The 20272-nt window shown below is 39.5% G+C and overlaps 1 protein-coding gene across 4 annotated transcripts in view; it reads left to right on the forward strand.

Annotated features, from left to right (window-relative positions):
• The window catches only part of tial1 (TIA1 cytotoxic granule-associated RNA binding protein-like 1), a 35668-nt gene extending 15880 nt beyond the window's left edge, over positions 1 to 19788 (forward strand). For 3 of the 4 annotated variants that reach the window (XM_063071930.1, XM_063071931.1, XM_063071932.1), the window contains exons 6-12: positions 1103 to 1178; positions 14136 to 14244; positions 16676 to 16771; positions 16871 to 16955; positions 17567 to 17690; positions 17784 to 17926; positions 18186 to 19788. In XM_063071930.1, coding sequence (XP_062928000.1) covers positions 1103 to 1178; positions 14136 to 14244; positions 16676 to 16771; positions 16871 to 16955; positions 17567 to 17690; positions 17784 to 17926; positions 18186 to 18306 — 754 coding nt within the window. In that variant the 3' untranslated portion in view covers positions 18307 to 19788. Of the gene's footprint in view, positions 1 to 579; positions 653 to 1102; positions 1179 to 14135; positions 14245 to 16675; positions 16772 to 16870; positions 16956 to 17566; positions 17691 to 17783; positions 17927 to 18185 lie in introns of all 4 variants that reach the window. The other variant, XM_063071933.1, reaches the window with a different exon arrangement.
• Positions 19789 to 20272: the final 484 nt, after the last annotated feature.

Genomic DNA, 20272 nt, shown 5'->3' on the forward strand with positions numbered 1-20272 from the left:
CAAGCTTGTTTGCACTTAAAGCCTGCATTCTTTTGAGTACCCTTTGTATTATTACCAGCTATCTGCATTGTAATGGCTTTGGTCCAGCATGTATTGCTTTTGTACTTCTCATCTACTTCATTTATCTAAATACTAGTAAATAAGTTAGTTTAAATTTCAACAGATGAACACTTGTAAGACTGCTTGTACACCGGCTACAGAAAATAATGGACAAATGTGCAGCTTTTTTGTAGTTAAAGTCATAATTAAAAGTAATAGCATTCTGGTTATTTTACAGAATTGCTGTTAAGAATGGACAGGATCCCCATGGCTAACTGCAAGGAACTGTGCACACTGGAAGTTCATTAACTCAGTTGTAGTTTTTTTTCTCATTTCTATTTATTCTCTTTTTTATAAATTTATTAGACTTGATTGTTAACATTTTAATGTGCTCTATATAGTGCGAATTTCGTATTCCCAATCCTATTGACGTGCTTACGAATCCTATGTAAATGTTGTTCGTACTGGTGTGCTTAGTATTGTTTTAGTTTCATATTCATTTTCAAAATTTCTGAAAGTCTCAATTTTTCAAAATTACAGCTCCCCACAGTCCAAAAAGAGGGTAGAGAATTGACCATACCACGAAAAATAAAGAATTCAGTTAACAGGCGATGTATGCCTTTTAATTCCTATTTTTTTTCTCTTTTCTGAATTTTTATATTTCAATATCTGTGTGGCTAGGTAGAACACATTTTAAAGGCTCTATATAGAAATGCATGGTTAAGGAAAATTGGAATTGGAAATTTGTATTTGTATTGCAGACTTTCTCAGTTTAGTGGTAGTGAGGGGCTAGTGTTTAAAAACTATTGAGCTCATGGTTTCCAGTTCAATATAATCAGTGAAACTAAGCTGATACCAGAGTTTGCATGTTTGCTATTTATTACTACACTGAAGGTTAAACTATAACAAAAGGATAGAACAATTAGTTATGGTGGGATTATAAAAATCCCTTTTTTGTTTCAAAAATGACTTGTGCTGACAATACAGTGTGTGTGGTTCCTTTTTTAATTTGTTCAAAGTTGTTTTGTCTTTTTCACTCATTCATTTGTATCTGTTCACACAGGGATGCTCGTGTTGTAAAAGACCTGGCAACAGGAAAATCCAAAGGATACGGATTTGTGTCATTCTACAGTAAACTGGTATGTTGGCAAAAAAAACAGTAATGACCAAAATTTAAAAACCGCTACTTAGCAATTTTTTTAACCTGCAGTCACTGATGTCAAGAATTCAGTGGTCGGTTTTCTTAAGTCTTGATTAGAATGCAAATGAGGGACAGAAGAAATGGAAACACGAGGAAATCTGCAGATGCTGGAATTTCAAGCAACACACATAGAAGTTGCTGGTGAATGCAGCAGGCCCGGCAGCATCTCTAGGAAGAGGTACAGTCGACGTTTCGGGCCGAGACCCTTCGTCAGGACTAACTGAAAGAAGAGCTAGTAAGAGATTTGAAAGTGTCCCCCTCCCACTTTCAAATCTCTTACTAGCTCTTCTTTCAGTTAGTCCTGACGAAGGGTCTCTCGGCCCGAAACGTCGACTGTGCCTCTTCCTATAGATGCTGCCTGGCCTGCTGCGTTCACCAGCAACTTTTATGTGTGTTGACAGAAGAATTGTAATGTGTTTCATGCAGGAATTGTGCAATTTTAGATGTGCAGTGTGGAACAAGTTTGTCTAGTCTCCCTTGGTAAACTCTTCTAAGGCTTGATCATCTTATTTTCTTTGTATTCTGAATGTATTTTCCTTTTTGCTTTGCATTAATGGGATTCACCAATTCAATGATATTTTAGGTCTTACTAACTGGAAAATCTATATGCCTCAATGGCATTCTACCTTAGAAAAAAGTAGATTTAATGTACTAAGGAATTTTATACAAAATTTCACGTTACAAAAACTTTCAAATGTTTTTTCTTCCTGCTGTCAGTGGTAGTTTAAAATTAATGTCCCTTCAAGATTCTCAATTAAACCATGTGCTCTCAAACCCTTCATAATTATTTAAAACGAAGGTACTTCACTCCTCTTGCACAGATTAATGCTCGTTTTGTTTGCTTCATTGCAGCAGTTGCTTTGGACAACCAATTTTGAATGAAGTTTAGATCTTTTTTGCAAATTTGCTGACTTGGAATTTCCTCCATTACCTCTGTATTCCCTCTGGCTTTTTAATATCTTTAACTGAGATGCTAGTTTTAGATCATGTCTGTCTCCTTATGTTGCACCTGTAATTGCACTGTCCAGGCAAGTATGTAGTACTCCATCAATCAGCTGTTCTGTCGCTTGTAAATGCTGGAAGTCAGATAGATTCTGTGATGAGTAATTTACTAATGTGCTGAAACTCAAAGTTCAAAGTAAATATGTTATCAAACTACATATATGTCACCATATACATCCCTGAGAATCATTACACGATAGAATTGATGAAAGTTCGCCCCAACCAACGTGCAAACGACTACAGACTGCAGATATAGAAAGGGAATAAGCAGATAGATAAACAAACAAGCAAGCAAGCAATAATATATCAAGAACATGAGATAAAGAGTCTGTGAAAGTGAGTCCATAGGTTGTGGGAACAGTTCAGTGATGGGATGAATGAAGTTGTTTGCTCTTGTTCAAGAGTTTGATAGTTGGGTGTTAACTGTTCTTGAAACTGGTAGCGTGGGTCTTGAGGCTTCTGTATCTTTTTCTTGGTGCCAACAGTGAGAAGAGAGTATGACCTGGGTGATGGTGGAGTCTTTCCTGATGCTGCTTTCCTGCGACAGTGCTTCATGTAGATGTGCTTTATGGTGAGGAAGGCTTTACCCCTGATGGACTAGCCCATATTTACTACCTTTTGTAGCATTTTCCATTCAAGGGCGTTGGTGCTTCCATACCAGGCAGTGATGCAGCAGTCAATATACTCTCCTTCACACATCTATAGAAATTTGTCAGAGTTTTAGATGACATGCCAATTGTTGCAAATGTCTAAGAAAGTAGAGGTGCTGCCATGCTTTCTTTGCATTGGCATTTGCATGCTGGACACATCGTCTGAAATGGTAACACCAGGGAACTTAAAGTTGCTGACCCTATCCACCTCTGATTCTCTGATGAGGACTGGCTCATGGATCTCTCAGTATCCTGAAGTCAATAATAATCTCCTTGGTCTTGCTGGTATAGAGTGAGAAGTTGTTGAGGCACCACTCAGTCAGATTTTCAATCTCCCTCCAATATACTGATTGGACACCACCTTTGATTTGGCTAATGTGTTGTTAGCCTCAAGGTCAAAAGTATAGAGCTAGTAGAGCGATGGGCTGAGCACACAGCCTTCTGGTGCACCTGTTTTGATAGAGATTGTGGAAATGTTGCTAATCTGAATTGACTAGGGTCTGCAAATGATGAAATCGAGGATCCAGTTGCATAAGAGCGTATTGAGGCCAAGGGCTTGAAGCTTATTGATTAGTTTTGAGTGGATGGTAGTATTGAATGCCAAGCTGCAGTAAGTGAAGAGCATGTATGCATCTTCACTGTCCAGATAGATAGATATACTTTATTAATGTTCCAGGGTTGTACAGACTGTCCATATCCAGGTCGCTTCTCAGGCAGGAGTTGATACGTTTAATCACCAGCCTCAAAGTGCTTCATCACAGTGCTACTGGATGGTAATCATTGAGCCAGGTTAGCACATTCACAAATAAGAGAAAATCTGCAAATGCTGGAAATCCAAGAAGCTCACAAAATGCTGGAGGAACTCAGCAGGCCAGACAGCATCTATGGAAAAGAGTACAGCTGACATTTTGGACCAAGATCCCTCGGCTGGACTAGAGAAAAAAAGATGTGGAGTTAGAAGGTGGGGGAACTACTAGCACTACTATGTTGACTCAGGCCTAGGGGGCTGGCGTCAGGCACAATGATGGACTCTCTAATTCTCCCTCTCCCTCAACAGTGTGTTCAGTTCATCTACATTAGTTGCCCCACTGTCTTCTAGGAGCGTGTTGACCGTAGTCTTGGGAGGGTGTTCAGGGTTCATCCTCCCTTGCTTGGGCTCCCGTATGATGACTAGGCTGGCAGGTAGCTCGGGGTGGTGTAGACGGTGCCCTGCTAGTTGCAGTCTTCTTGCCTCGATTTTAGTGGTGAGCATCGGTAGGTTGTCATAGAGCTTGACGTTCGTCATGTGCTGTTGCCAACTCATGTCAAGAGCCATCCAGAGCATTTGTGTATAGCAGCCATCTAGAGACTTTCGCATAGTCTTGGTGAGTGTCCACATCTCTCATCCAAATGTGAGAATGGACTCTATGACTGCTATGAAGATCCTCTTTTTAAGCCCTCTGGCCAGGTTCGATTTCCAGATTTCCTTCATGTCGTTCATTGCCCTCCACACCAGCACCTTCCGTATCTTTATGTCCTTCTCCAAACTCATCATTCTTGACTAGAGGTGGGGGAAGGGAGGGGAAAACACAAGGTGATAGGTGAAACTGGGAGGGGGTGGGGTGAAGTACAGAGCTGGGAAGCTGATTGGTGAAAGAGATACAGGGCTGGAGAAGGGAGATTCTAACAGGAGAAGACAGAAGACCATGGAAGAAAGAAAACGGGAGCACCAGAGTGGGGTGATGGGTAGGCAAGGAGATACGGTGAGAGAGCGTAAATGAGGCGGGAAATGGTGAAGGGGGGCATTACTGGAAGTTCGTTAAGTCGATGTTCATGCCATCAGGTTGGAGGCTACTCAGAATAAGGTGTTGCTTCTCCAACCTGCGTGTGGTCTCATCATGACAGTGGAATGGCAAGTGAAATTAAAATGGGTGGCCACTAGGAGATCCGGCTTTTACTGGTGGGCAGAGCATAGGTGTTCGACGAGGTGATCTCTGTGGCCTCTTGTATATTGGTGAGACCTGATGTAGATTGGGCCTCATTTCGTGAACCCCCTTTGAACACTGTCCAGTTTCAGCACATCCTTTCTAAGATAGGGGGGCCCAAACCTGCTCACAATACTTCAAGTGAGGGCACACTAGTGCTTTATAGAGTTTCAAAGTTGCATCCTTGCTTTCATATTCTAGTTCTCAGTTACCAGGAAAGTGGATGAAGACAAGGTTAGTAAGGCATTTGACAAGGTCCCACATGTGAGTCTCTTCAAGAAAGTTTAGTCGCTGGGCATTCAGGATAAAGTAGTCAATCGGATTAGACATTGGTGTTGTGGGAGAAGCCAGAGAGTGGTGGTATTTGGTTCTCTCTCTCTGTCTGGAGGTGTGCCGCAGGGATCGGTGCTGGGAACTTTATTGTTTGTCATCTATGTCAATGATAATGTGGTTAACTGGATCAGTAAATTTGAGGGTGACACCATTTGGGGGTGTAGTGAACAGTGAGGAAGACTATTATGGCTTGCAGAGGAACCTGCAGCAGCTGGAAAAATGGGCTTAAAAATGGTAGATGGAATTTAATGCAGACAAGTGCGAGGTTTTGCACTTTGGTGGGATCAACCAGGGTAGGTTTTACACAGTGAATGGTAGGGCACTGAGGAATGTGGTAGAACAAAGTTATATAAGATGTTAGTGAGGCTTAATTTAGAGTATTGTGTGCAGTTCTGGTCACCTACCTACAGGAAAGATGTAAACGAGGTTGAAAGTGTGTAGAGAAAATTCACAAGAATTTTTGAGTCTGGAGGACCTGAGTTTTAAGGAAAGATTGAATAGGTTAGGACTGTAGTCTATTGAATGTAGAAGATTGAGAGGAGATTTGATAAAGGTATACAAAATTATGAAGGGTATATATATGGTTAATGCAAGTAGACTATTTCCACTGAGGTTGGGTAGGACTACAACCAGAGGTCGTGGCTTGAGGGTGAAAGGTGAGAAGTTTAAGGGGAACATGAGGGGAAACCTCTTCACTCAGAAGGTTGTGAGTGTGTGGAATGTGCTGCCAGTAGGTGGCTCACGTGAGCTTGATTTCAACGTTGAAGAGAAGTTTGGGTAGGTACATGGATAGTAGGGATTTGGAGGGCTATGGTTCTGTTGCAGGGTGATGGGAGTTGGCAGTTTAAATGGTTTTGGTATGGACTAGATGGGTCTAAAGACCTGTTTCTGTGCTGTACTTCTCTCAACATTTTTGAGCCGTAATGCTCTAACCCTTTCCCAACTGTGTACCTTCCCAGCTATCATTTAAATGTTGATAATAAAGGTTGATATGTTCAACAAATAATTTAACTAATTCACTTCCTTTCTTCTTGATACAGATGCTAACTAAAGTTCAATGATGTTAGAAAAAAGAGGGGTGGGATGTACTAATAAAGCGCCTATTATTCCAAGAGGCTCTGCAGTGTACCCATTTAATTTTTTAAGTGCAGTCACTAGGGATATAGGAAATTTGACAAGTAGCTTTTGCACAGTAAGATCTGCACAGTAAAATCTCACAAGCGTTGACAAGATAATAACATACTCAAAGACAGGAAATTTGTTTGTAAGGTAGAGTCAGGAGGAGTGAAGGAGCAACAAAGCCTACATAAGACTTTCTCAATAGGGCTTCAGTCACAATACCCTCTTTTAAAATCCAGGCAACTGAAAGGTTTTAAAAGCACACTTTTATCTTCAAAAAAAAATCAAAAGAATCAGAAGTATCTGGTTGTTGAAAAAGAAGAAACTGCAGATGCTAGAAATCAACAGTAAAAACAAAATGCTAGAAGTATTCATCAGGTTGGTCAGTGTCTAGAGAGGATCAGAGTTAATGTGATCAAATCAGAATTAGGATGATCTCTAGGATGCTTGTTGGAATACTTGATTATGCCAGAATGAGTGTAGTTTGAAAACCGGAAGGTCAACTGGAAAGGTTAAATGTTTGAGAGAGCCATGGTTTTCAAGGGATATTGGAAACTTGGTTCAGAAAAAGACAGAGATCTACAATAAATATAGGCAGCTTGGAGTAAATGAGGTGCTCGAGGAATATAAAGGATGTTAAAAGAATCTTAAGAAAAATTAGAAAAGCTAAAAACAAGATAATGAGGTTGCTTTGGCAAGTAAGATGAAAATAAATCCAATGGGTTTCTACAGTTATATTAATAAAAGGATAGTGAGGGATAAAATTGGTCCCTTAGAGAATCAGAGTGGACAGCTATGTGCGAAACCAAAAGAGATGGGGGAGAATTTGAACAATTTCTTTTCTTCGGTATTCACCAAGGAGAAGGATATTGAATTGTGTAAGGTAAGGGAAACCAGTAGGGTAGTTATGGAAACTATGATGATTGAAGAAGAGGAAGTACTGGCACTTTTAAGGAATATAAAAGTGGATAAGTCTCCGGGTCCTGACAGGATATTCCCTAGGACCTTGAGGGAAGTTAGTGTGGAAATAGCAGGGGCCCTGACAGAAATATTTCAAATGTCATTAGAAACGGGGATGGTGCCGGAGGATTGGCATATTGCTCATGTTGTTCCATTGTTAAAAAAGGGTTCTAAGAGTAAACCTAGCAATTATCGGCCTGTGAATTTGACGTGAGTGGTGGGTAAATTGATGGAAAGTATTCCTAGAGATGGCGTATATAATTATCTGGATAGACAGGGTCTGATTAGGAACCGTCAACATGGATTTGTGCGTGGAAGGTCATGTTTGACAAATCTTACTGAATTTTTTGATGAGGTTACTAAGAAAGTTGACGAGGGTAAAACGGTGGATGTTGTCTGTATGGACTTCAGTAAGGCCTTTGACAAGGTTCCACACGGAAGGTTAGTTAGGAAGGTTCAATCGTTAGGTATTAATATTGAAGTAGTGAAATGGATTCAGCAGTGGCAGGATGGGAGACGCCAGAGAGTAGTGGTGGATAACTGTTTGTCAGATTGGAGGCTGGTGACTAGTGGTGTGCCTCAGGGATCTGTACTGGGTCCAATGTTGTTTGTCATATATATTAATGATCTGGATGATGGTAGTAAATTGGATTAGTAAGTATGCAGATAATACTAAGATAGGTGGAGTTGTGGATAACGAAGTAAGTTTTCAAAGCTTGCAGCGAGATTTAGGCCAGTTAGAAGAGTGGGCTGAAAGATGGCAGATGGAGTTTAATGCTGATAAATGTGAGGTGCTACATTTTGGTAGGACTATTCAAAATAGGACATGCATGGTAAATGGTAGGGCTTTGAAGAATGCAGTAGAACAGAGGGATCTAGGAATAATGGTGCATAGTTCCCTGAAGATGGAATCTCGTGGATAGGGTGGTGAAGAAAGCTTTTGGTATGCTGGCCTTTATAAATCAGAGCATTGAGTATAGGAGTTGGGATGTAATGTTGAAATTTGTACAAGGCATTGGTAAGGCCAAATTTGGAGTATTGTGTATAGTTCCGGTCACCGAATTATACGAAAGATGTCAACAAAATTGAGAGAGTAAAGAGAAGATTTACTAGAATGTTACCTGGGTTTCATCTAAGTGACAGAGAAAGGTTGAACAAGTTAGGTCTTTATTCTTTGGAGCGCAGAAGATTGAGGGGGAACTTGTTAGAGGTATTTAAAATTATGGGGGGGATAGATGGAGTTGACGTGGATAGGCTTTTTCCATTGAGAGTGGGGGAGATTCAAACAAGAGGACGTGAGTTGAGAGTTAAAGGGCAAAAGTTTAGGGGTAACATGAGGGGGAACTTCTTTACTCAGAGAGTGGTAGCTGTGTGGAACGAGCTTCCAGCAGAAGTGGTTGAGGCAGGTTCTATGTTGTCGTTTAAAGTTAAATTGGATAGCTATATGGACAGGAAAGGAATGGAGGGTTATGGGCTGAGTGCAGGTCGGTGGGACTAGGTGAGAGTAAGCGTTCAGCATGGACTAGAAGGGCTGAGATGGCCTGTTTCCGTGCTGTAATTGTTATATGGTTATACATTGGACATAACTGCCTGCTTGATGGCATCCCATTCACAACAGTTCATTCACTCCACCACCCGAGCACAATTGTAGCACTTTTGCAATCTTTGTGATACACTACAGCAGCTTGCCAAGACCCCTTGGACATTATCTTCCAAACCAATAATCTACCAGATGGAAGGATAGCAATTGCACAGACATGGTAATACCATCACCTGGAAATTGCCCTCCAAGCTGCACACTTTCCTGATTAGGAAATCTTGCTGTTCCTTCGCTGTCACTGCATCTCCTCACAGCATGAGGATTTACCTATACCTCAAGAATTGCAGTGGTTCAAGAAAGCACCACGTTCTTCTCAATGGCAGCCATGGATGAAGCTGCCTGGCCTGCTGCGTTCTCCAGCATTTTGTTGGTGTTGCTTTGATTTCCAATATCTGCAGATTTTCTCATCTTTATGATAATGAAATGCTGGGTTAGTCTCTGTTAAAGGTGGTTAAATTCTCTGAGATGCTGTTTGCCTACCACTGGGGTAACACAAATATAATTGCCAATTGTTAATTTGTTTATCTAGTTTTTACTGTTTGGAAGCATCGGCTGTTTAGGTCAATGGTAGGTTGCAAATAAAAATGAACATAGTGTATTTATCAATAACAGTATCAACAATGAGCATAGACACATTGACACAAGGCTGACTTCTAGGTTGTTAAGAACTTTCAGAAACCAAGTTGGTTCAGCCAGAAGTTCTTTAGGACTCAACTTCTGGTCTCCTACATTGTTCAGGTTGAGGATCTTACTTAACTGCCTCCTATTCACCCTTATCTGTTGTGATTTATGATGAAATGTGGCAAAACTATGAAGCTCAGTGGGTTGGGGGAACATTTAGCTTTTGTTATGTTTCTGTTTTGTCGCATCACTAGGTTTGGTAATACATCTTTTAAGGTTAACTAATTCTACTTCAGGAATGCTCTTCTATACCCATTACAGAACCTGGTTGTTTTTCTGGTTTAATTATAGTATGATGAGGATATCCTACGCCTAGTGTTTATAGATTCTGGCTTGCTTTACTGCTGTTGATGGTTTATAGTACAGTTTTGAAGTGCCAGTTTAGTTTTCAGTGCAGTTGTTGTGTCAAACTGAATATGTTCAGATGATCCTTTTGAAGGAGTACACTTTCCACAGGGGAGATTGTTAAGGATGTCTGGAGTAGTTCTAACAAAATAAAAATTGAAAATCTACAAAAAACTAACTCTGAAATTAGCTGAAAAGATTGCTGCAAGCACTTTGCAAGTCAGTATTTGTAGAAAGAATAATTGAAGTTGACCATTCTTCATCAAAACTGGGGAAACAGAAACCAAGTTGGTTTTAAAATTGTGTAGACCCTGAGGGATGGGTGAAATGTATAGGACAAGGAAATACTGAAGTCAAGTTTGATGTGGAGATAAGCTGTTGATGAAGTCATGTGGTTGATCGGTTAATGAGATTATTTAGAGAGAGAGAGAGCATACAAAGAGATGTACAAAAGTTATAAAATGTGAATCATAACTGTTGGAAAGCCCAGCAGATTAGACACTATTAGTGAAGAGAAGAAAGAGCTAATATCACAGATAGATGCCCAAGAGTGGAATTGGCCAGATCTGATAGAACACAGGCAGGTTAGTTGAAATTATTGAATTTGGGACTGTAGTTTTCCAGCTGGACGATGAGTTGGTGTTCCTGAATCTTCCCTTGGGCCTTGTTATAACACTATTGGAGGCCATAGATAGATCGGAGTTGAGTAGGATGGAGAATTAGTAACAGGCAACTGGAAGCTCAGGGTCACACTTGCAGATTTGAACATGTGCTCCTAAGTCACTAAGCCAGTGGTTTCTCCATTGCAATACCCTGAATTACGAGTGAGTAGCTGCTTCACCTCGTAGGACTGTTTGGCGAGCTGATGGTGGAAGGGAAAAGGTGAGAGAAGAGGTTTTTCATCTCCATTTCCATGAGAAAAGAGCCATAAGAATTGGTGAGTATGGAAGAATAGACTCAGGACTTGTAAAGGGAGTGATTGCTTCAAAATGTTGAAAGGGGAGGCAATGATGTATCTGGTAGTGGACTCTTGTTGAAGCTGGCAGAAATTATATGTGAAAGTGTCACCATAGAGCAGATGCAGTAGAGATGAGCTGAGATTAGAATGGAGAATTTTACATTGGACAGTGTGGGAACAATATAGTCAGCATAGGAGTCCCTGATTAGTATTTGGGTGTTCTGCACAACATTATGGGCTGAAGGGCTTGTTCCTGTGCTGTACTGTTGTATGTGTAACCCTTAGGTTTGGCCAGCACGCGTTTGTCTAGGGGAAGACAGCCTCTGGCCCAGCCAAACTGAGAAATCTCGTTTGTGTGGATGCTGCGTGATGTGTTGCCCGGTTACAAATCCGTACCGCAAAATATCAGACAATACAGCATATGCAATTAAACAATTGAACTTTATAAATCTTAATCTGACTAAAGGGTTAGTAAAGAAAATAAAAAAGGCCCATTTTAATGAAACAGTCTAATATGCACGTTGGAGCTCATGGTTCTGTCCATTTGTTCCCCATCAACCTCCTCCGAGTGTCGCTGACCCCCGAACCCTCGCTCCAAATCCACTCCATCCGGTGGTCTACCAACTCTCTCCATTCGCGTCTTCTCTCTTTATCTCTCGCTGACAAAAGACCGCGAAATTCCTTCTCAGGTTCACGAGAAAGAACAACATGCCTCTCATTGGATGGCTCACATTCCAAAACCCCTGTTATCACTAGTCATAATCCAAACATTGCTGCTACAGAGAAACCGTTACATTAGCAGTGAAACCTTAGCGTGTTACACTCTTCTCCCCACCAAATTTAGTCATGTCCTGATGACGTTGAGATAATTCGCCAACCCTTCCTGCGAAACACAAAGTCCACCCCAGGTGTAAAAGGCAATGACATAGCTCCCCAAGACAGTAGGGGTCACACTCTTCCCCCGGTGCTATGCAGGCCAGCCTATCCGGTGGTCTCCTTATTCTCTCAGACCTCCGTTCCCTGTCACCTAACTCTTCAGGTTCAGACACTACTGGGGATACTTCTGGCCTACCTGGCAAGGCCTCCCCTGGCCTATCACTCAGTCCCTTCTGTCCTGTGGCCAAGCCCACTTCATCCCTTGCAGGGTCCTGTTGTTACCCAGGCTGTCCACAAATAGTGCCCCCCCCTTCACCTGACTGAGCAGGAGAAGGGCTGGAAGTCTGTTCCTCAATCAATGGGGAGTTAGCAAGATGCAGCATATACCACACACCCAGGTCTTCATCCTCCGAATCAGTATCCCTCTCGGGTGGAAGCCAGCTGAACCTCATCTGCTGTTGGCCCTGCAGTCGCGCCGCGTTTCCGTAGAGTAGGCTCCAGATCGGGCTCTGGGTCTACCCGCGCATATGTTCTAATGGAAGATTGTTGTTGCGAAATGGAAACTGTGAGCTTCATGTGAACAAAGAATTTCATTGCACCCTGGTGTATATGACAATAAACTGAATCAGAAATCCGGAAAGGAGTCAGAGATGAATAATGTTTATCCCTCACATTGACTTGCTCATTTGGATCACTGCAAAGACAACTTAGCATCTCATATCTTCAGAACAATGGATTGATCTGTGATGCTACCAAACCATTCTTGATGGACATTGAATTTCTCACCTTGAGTACATTTGCTCTTATCATTGTTTCGTCATATAAACAAGGAGCACTGACTATCACCTGAGATGGATATCAAGGTGTAATAGGAAAGTTAGACCTAATGGCAGGAGATTTTTTGGGGGTAAAGAGTAATTATTGAGGACCTTCAGGGTTGGAATGTCCTGTTTAAATACTACTATGTTGATGCCTATCTCCAATGTGAGTAAGACTAATCAAGCTATTGCTTGACTGGTGTGTGTAACTCTCCCAGTTTGGACATCAGTCCTCAAATGTTTGGAGAAGACTTTGCATGATAGAGAGGATTGTCAGTGACTACTATATCAGAATTCAGTTCCTGGGGCAAAATGCTGTATGGTCAACTGAGATTCCTTCCCTTCTCCCTCCCCACCCCACTTTAAGATGGGAAAGATGACCCAGCAAGCACCCAATTCGTGCCATTTCCAGTGGTATTTTTCTTTCCAGGGTTAACCATATTGCTCTGGGCCTGGAATCACATGTGTCTAACTCTGTAAGGATGCCATGTTTTGTCATTTGAGTTAATAACCCTAAGTAATGCCTTGTACCTTATTGTCTACTTATAGCAGTTACACTTGGTTCTGCAGACTGTCATTGATTTACTTAATACTACCTCAATGCACATGTGTAATAACTAGATCTTTATGAATAGTGCGCAACACAAGCTTTACACTGTACCTCGGTACATGTGACAGTAATATTCCATTTCCAATATCCTTGGCACAGGACCTTCGTGGGTGGGCTGGGGTGGGAAAGTGTGCACTTTTCCCATCCTTTTCAATGGGCTAGATTAGACATCTTGATTCTTAAAAATGTAATTTTTTAACTAACACTTGTGAATGCAACCAGTTTTATGGAGGCCCGTCTAGTAAGTTGTGATAAGATCAAACTAGGTTTTAAATTACAGCAATCGTTGTACCAGTTGAAATTTAAGGTTTAACATTGAGTGTTGCATCATTGGAAAATTATTGGTATTCTGTTAGTTTAATAATTGTTTTCAGATTACTCAAACTGGTGATTAATTTTAATCGTGCAGTACTATGATTGTGAAAGATGCCTTTTGCCTAATCAGTTGTAAATTGTGGTAATAGTAAAGTTGTCAATTCTAAATATAAACCTGTTTAAATTTCAGTGTGTATTTCTTATAGTTGACTTGTACAAAACTTGAATTATCACTTTAGCCTTACTTGAAGATTGCATGTTATTTTGAAATAATTGTATGCCTTCTTGAATTTAATGTTGTTAAGGCAGAAAGAAATTGGGAAGTGATGATTGTGGTAACCTGGAGGCTAGAGAGCTAATGTCTTGGTAAATCTGAAGTCATCACATTTGATTCTGTAAGCATCAACTCTGGAATATAAATACGAATGCCACAATGTTATGTTGTTATGCCAATACTTTTGGGATGGTATAGCAGTGGTAATCTGGTGTAAGCATATCTAATTATGTACATCTGTCATTTTACGAGACTTGTGTGAATTTATGGGCTCTTGGCACTGACACTTTTTCTTGGCATAATTTGGGGGAGGGGGCTGGTGACCCTGAAAATTCATGCTATTAAATTATTTATCAGTAGCTACGTTTTTTTTTGTATTTTTTTATATAGGATGCTGAAAATGCAATTGTGCACATGGGTGGACAGTGGCTTGGAGGCCGGCAAATTCGAACCAACTGGGCAACGCGCAAACCACCAGCTCCAAAGAGTGCACCAGAGAGTAGGTTTCTCAATCCATTTATGTTAATAGTTTTAAGAGGAGAATTTTTATTCTCAATCCAGTTGCTATTAGGAGCTCACTCTGGTGGTATTGAAATTTTTTTATTTTCTAAGACGCAAGTTAGGTGATTATAGCCCTGTTGAAGGTAGAGGAAACAAAATGATCTAAATGTTTGATATGAGCAATATAGATTTAAGAAAGCAAATATATGGTCAGAAAATGGTCACGTTCTTTTCTAACCAAATATATGGTCAGAAAATGGTCACGTCAAACTGTGTGGTTTGCTCTGAACACCTTGGCACAGTGTCATAGTGATGTCAAATTGAGTTTGAAATTTAATGAGTTAAAATGCTGGTGTACTCTCAGCTTTTAATTCTGATAGCATTTTGATACCATTTCATCAATTATTTGATTATCACTGACGTGAAATTTGATGTTTTGTGGCAGCAGTACAGTGTAATACTTCTAAAAATTACTATGGGTTACAATAAGAAATATTTTAAAAATAAGTCGTGCAAAATGAGAGCAAAAAGGTAGTAGTGTTCATTGTCCTTTCAGAAATCTAATGGCAGAGGGGAAGAAGTTGTTCCTAAGATGTTGAGTGTGTGTCTTCAGGCTCCTGTACCTCTTCTCTGACAGTAGCCATGAGAAGAGGGCATGTCCTGGATGGGAGGAGTCCTTAAAGAAGGACTTTTTCTTGAAGCACCACCTTTTGAAGATATCCTTAATGGTGGGGAGGGCTGTGTCCATGATGGAGCTGACTGAATTTGCAATCCTCTGCAGCTTTTTCTGATCCAGTACATTGGCTTCATGCTTAAGGATTTCCAGTTTAAAATAAAGGTGCAGCACTGACCTATGGAATGCTGTTTGTTATCATGAAACAAGCTGTCACACTTAGAAGAAACTAGATCGTTTTTTTTTTAAAACAGCAGTGATTGTACATTAAGATAGTTTCTAATTAGGTGGATGAAAACAACAACCCAAGTAAAGTAACTTGCAAACAAAATTCAGCAATTTGGGGAAAAGCAGAAGAAAGCTGCAAGGCTGGAGTTTATCACTGACATGGACGTTATTTTACACTGAGTTAAGTGATTGCCATTACCTACACAGGGAATACTGGTGATAGGAAATTACCATACAGCTCACAAAGCAGGCAACACTATTGTGGATTACTACGTTATCTGAATTACCCCTTTCATTGTGTGTTGGGGTTGCTTAGGGTTACTGTTTAAAAGTCAAATAGTGCAACACTCTCATACCTTTGTCACATTTTTAAAAACATTTTTTATTTGGGGAGGGCAAGGGGGAATCTGGAAGTTGCTGACAAGGCTAACTTTTGTGATTCATCTCTAACAACCCCTTATTAGGTGCTTGTGTGCAACTATTTTGGTCCATTTGGCAACTGTTCCGGCAAAGGAAGTCTTATTATTGCTGATGTGTAGGGAGTTACAAGATTTAAGCACAGCAACAACAAAAATATGCTGGCAATATTTTTCCAAAGCAGTGACTTGGAGGAATGTAGTAATGGAGTTCCCAAAGTGCCCGTGTCCTTGCTAATCAACTTCATGGATTTGGAATTTGTTTATTATTGTGATGTGTAGACAGTGAAAAGTTTGTCATGCATACTGTTCCTACAAATTAAATCATTACACAGTGCTTTGAGGTAGAGCAAGGTAAAACAATGCAGAACAAAGCTACAGAGAAATTGCAGTGCACATAAAAATAAAGATGAAAGATCATAATGAGGTATACTGTGAGGTCAAGAGTTCATCATTTTGTACTAGGGAACCATTTAATAGTCTTATAACAGTGAGATGGAGGCTGTGCTTGTTTTTGGGGCTTCTCTGTCCTCTGCTTGATAGAAGAGAGAAGAGAGTTTGTCCAGAGTGAGTGGGGTCTTTGATTATATTGACAGCTTTACTGAGACAGTGAGAAGTATAGACAGTCCATGGAGGGGGAGGCTGGTTTCCATGATGTTAAGGAGGTTTACTCAGAGAAGCCTTTCTAACCAGACTACATCTTGTAGATAGATTTTGTGGGGGTGGTGAATGGAATGAATGTTTTGATTGCTGATAGATGCCATTCAAGTGAACTACTATATCTTTGTCAAGCTGCTGGTGGTTTTGGAGTTGCATTCATGCAGGCAAGTCGAAAATATTTCCTTGCATTCCTAATTTGTGCCTTGTAGCTGCTGGGAACACTTTGGGGTATCAGGAGATGAGTCACTTGCTCCAGGATGTCCTCCTACCTCTGGCCTGATCTTCTATCTGCAGTGTTATCTGGCTAGATCAGATAAGCTTCTGATCAGTGGTGCACCCTGGAAGGCAGAGCAATTTGTAAATGAGCCGTATTCATTATGACTTATATTTGTTCCTTACTCTTTGAGTATGTGCAAAAATAACCTGATTTTCCCCTTCCCCCAATTTTTTAGATAGTTCTAAGCAGCTAAGATTCGAGGAAGTAGTTGCTCAATCCAGTCCTTCAAATTGTACGGTGTACTGTGGAGGTATATCATCAGGACTTACAGGTAGGATAATGTTCATTTGGTACGTGTCAACAGGAGCAATGTATATAAAATATTCTGGTATTAACATCTCTTTGCATTTTACAATCCTGTCACGTTTAGAACAACTTATGCGTCAGACTTTCTCGCCATTTGGACAAATTATGGAAATCAGAGTTTTTCCTGAGAAAGGGTACTCCTTTGTCAGGTAAGCTTTGATCATACCACAATTATTTGTGTTATTTGAAAAATGGAAGATATTAATTGAAATATAAAATAAATATTTATTTAAGCAGATGTCTGTGAATCTTGCATTTTTGCATTGCCACTTGATTTTAACGTTTTCTATTCATAGTTGCAATTCTCAGCATTACCCCCAGTTTTATCTATTTGGTTGCACTTTGTGGAAAAACTGTTAGTTTAAATCTTTACTCTTGTCTTTTCTTTCAAGAGTTCCTGTCTCAGGTTAGGTAATTAGTAATGCCCGTGATTGTTAGATGAAGGTATATCAGTTGAAATTCTTGACATGTCTCTTTTTACTCACTGATGAAGAATGGCTTTTTGAACAATGTTTGAGTTTCTGAATCATCAAGTAAATATGATCTTCCAGAAAAGGAAAAAAATTGAAAGAAAATATGCTTGTGATCAAGTAATACATTAGGGACATTTAAGTGTTTTGTCTTGGAGCAAAATATCCCTTGCCAGTATGGGTTCTGTATTCCTGCCAGCAAAAACAAACCTATGTGATTTTCCAGATTTTAGTAACATACTACAAAATTCAGGCATATTTTATAGATAACATTCTCATCTTTATTGTAGGTTTGCCACACATGATAGCGCTGCTCATGCTATAGTGTCGGTCAATGGAACTACTATTGAAGGTCATATTGTTAAATGCTACTGGGGCAAAGAAACGACTGATACTACCAACAAGTATCAACAGGTAACTTGATGTGCTCTTTTAAAGCAAGGAAACGGAACTTTTACTGGTGAATGTTAGAATCTAATTTCCATTAATATTATTGCTTTTATTCAGATGGAATTTGCTCAGCCCTGGGGTCAGTGGGGCCAATGGTACGGCAATGCCCAACAATATGGTCAGTATGTAGCCAATGGTTGGCAGGTGCCCCCTTATGGAATGTATGGACAAACATGGAATCAGCAAGGATTTGGAGTAGAGTAAGTAATGTATTGAATAAAGATTAAACTTGTTAATGTCAAAGAAAATTCTAGCATTTGTGGAGAAGAGAGCATGCGAAACTGTGTTCTTGTGATTTCCTTGAAGTGAATGAGTTTGGTACATGTACCGCTGTACATTGCCCTGATCTTCTTGAGCAATCTTGTAATTTGGATGTTGATTGAGAAACTTGTGTCGTGTAACTCAGACATTTTCATTTAAAGTGTAGAAATAACAAACTTATTTCCTCTTCCTTTACAGTCAATCTCCATCCACAACAGCATGGGTAGGTGGATTTGGTGCTCAGCCACCCCAAGGACAGGGTACAGCTGTTATACCTAATCAGGCTGGCTTTGGAATGGCAGGCTACCAGACACAATGAGCGGGGACTCATTCTGTTTACCTCATAGAGGAGCCAAGATTTTTCTAATGACATCAATATTCACTGACACCATGAAGAAAATATAGACTATTTATTTTAGAGCTGAATATTTTGAAAATTATATCGCAGCTGAGCTCATGGTGGAGGATGTGAAGTATTTCCCAGTTTCTTTTTCTCTGGAATGGGGAGGGGCTGGGGAGGTGTGAATATATAATCTGTTAATTGGTTTTGAAGAGCGAAGTAATCGAGAATGATGAATTTTATTTTGAAAATGAAGTGCTATTGTGTCTGAATTTAAAAATAAATACAGTGTTAGTGGGAAAATGTCTACCAGACTTCTGACAATCTTTTTTAATTTGAACATTCCTCTATATTAATTACATACTGTTATAAAGGGATTTTTAATGCCTTGTCTCCCAAAACCAGGCTTAATATTAAGTAAAGTGAGTTTCTCAATGCCACAGACCAACTATGCTGTTTTATCGGAAGTTCTAAATCGCCCTTCGATTAATGTTTGACTTTCAGCTTTTGAGTTGGTTCTTTAGTTTCAGCATCTAATACCTGAAAAAGCCACTAGAGGAGGCAGCATTTTTTAATAGTGGGTTGCACTACACTCTAAAAAATCAGGAAACTATAAAAGAAGCACTAGCTATATTTGGATTACTGGCATCCCTTGCACTGTTGTGGTTCTATTAAAAGTGTACTCTACATATGTGCATACATCTACAGAAAGGGGATTTGGGTGCAGGTTACATATGTAAATATATAAAGAACATTTAATACTGATATGATTTTCAAAGCATGTCCTCTTGTATAGGTATCACAATTAACGACATTGTGTCAATTAGTTATTAAAAAGATAAAAGCTATTCATTTGTACAGATCCGATATAGCCAGTTGCCCAGGATATGCAGTATATGGCTGTGTTTCATAAAAGTATGTTAATATATCTTCCCTACTACCGTAACATGGTATGTAAAATTATACAAAATAAACTTCAAACTGAAGCCTTAAATTTTAATTCTTTGAGCAACTTTAGGTTTAGTAACATTAGTTTCAGTGCTTTTTTTAAAGTTTTAATTCTGTTGCTGTGCTTTGAAACCATTAAGATCTTTGAACAATATAAAATTAATGCAAGATTGAATATTTTCAGGATGTCTGCACAGGAGTGTTTTAAGTCTAAAATTAAAATTGTAAAATGTAAAATCATGTCAAAACCACCTGTTTAATTTTACCAGTAAAATGTGCCATTTATTAATTGCCAGTGCAGACCAAAAATCTGTACCATTTATTAAACTTCATTTTAAAGATATTTTGAGTGGTTGCATGTTGGTGCAATTTGCACTTTGTAAAAAAAAAAGCAAGCTTGTTCATTTGAGTGTTAGGTGTGGTATGGGTGGATTATGAATACATGCAGAAAATGACATTGTGTCTAGAATACTTTGTTCTGTATTTAAAAAAAATAAAATGATTTTAAACGGATTTTACATGTCCATTTGTTAGATTGTCTTGCATTATAGGGTTACCCACTTTTAATGATTGCATGCTCTAACAGGTATTAATCATTGAGGTTACCCAGAAAGATGATCTGAAACTTTAAGGGTTTAATTTCTATTTCATTCGATAATTTATTTTTAAATAGCAGTTAAATTACCAGATGAAACAAATTAAACCCATAAAGTTTGTCACTTTTATTTTAAACCTAGGGACCATGTGGGCACAAAATTATCCCCTCATTGAATGATACTGCATCAAGAATGAGAAATATTTATTCCTGGTAAAATAGCTGGTGTGTTTGGGTTGAGGTATCCCTCTTTACACTGCACCCAATTCATGCTGTTGCTGCTCCTGAAGTTCTTATTGTAAATTATTTTAACTAGTTTCTTTTGCATTGTGAAATCTTTAAATTCCTTAAGACAAATGAATGGAAATAGTAAATTTAGTATCTATAGAATTTGGGAAATGA

This window comes from Mobula hypostoma, chromosome 19, assembly GCF_963921235.1.
Source record: "Mobula hypostoma chromosome 19, sMobHyp1.1, whole genome shotgun sequence".
Classification (NCBI taxonomy): Eukaryota; Metazoa; Chordata; class Chondrichthyes; order Myliobatiformes; family Myliobatidae; genus Mobula; species Mobula hypostoma.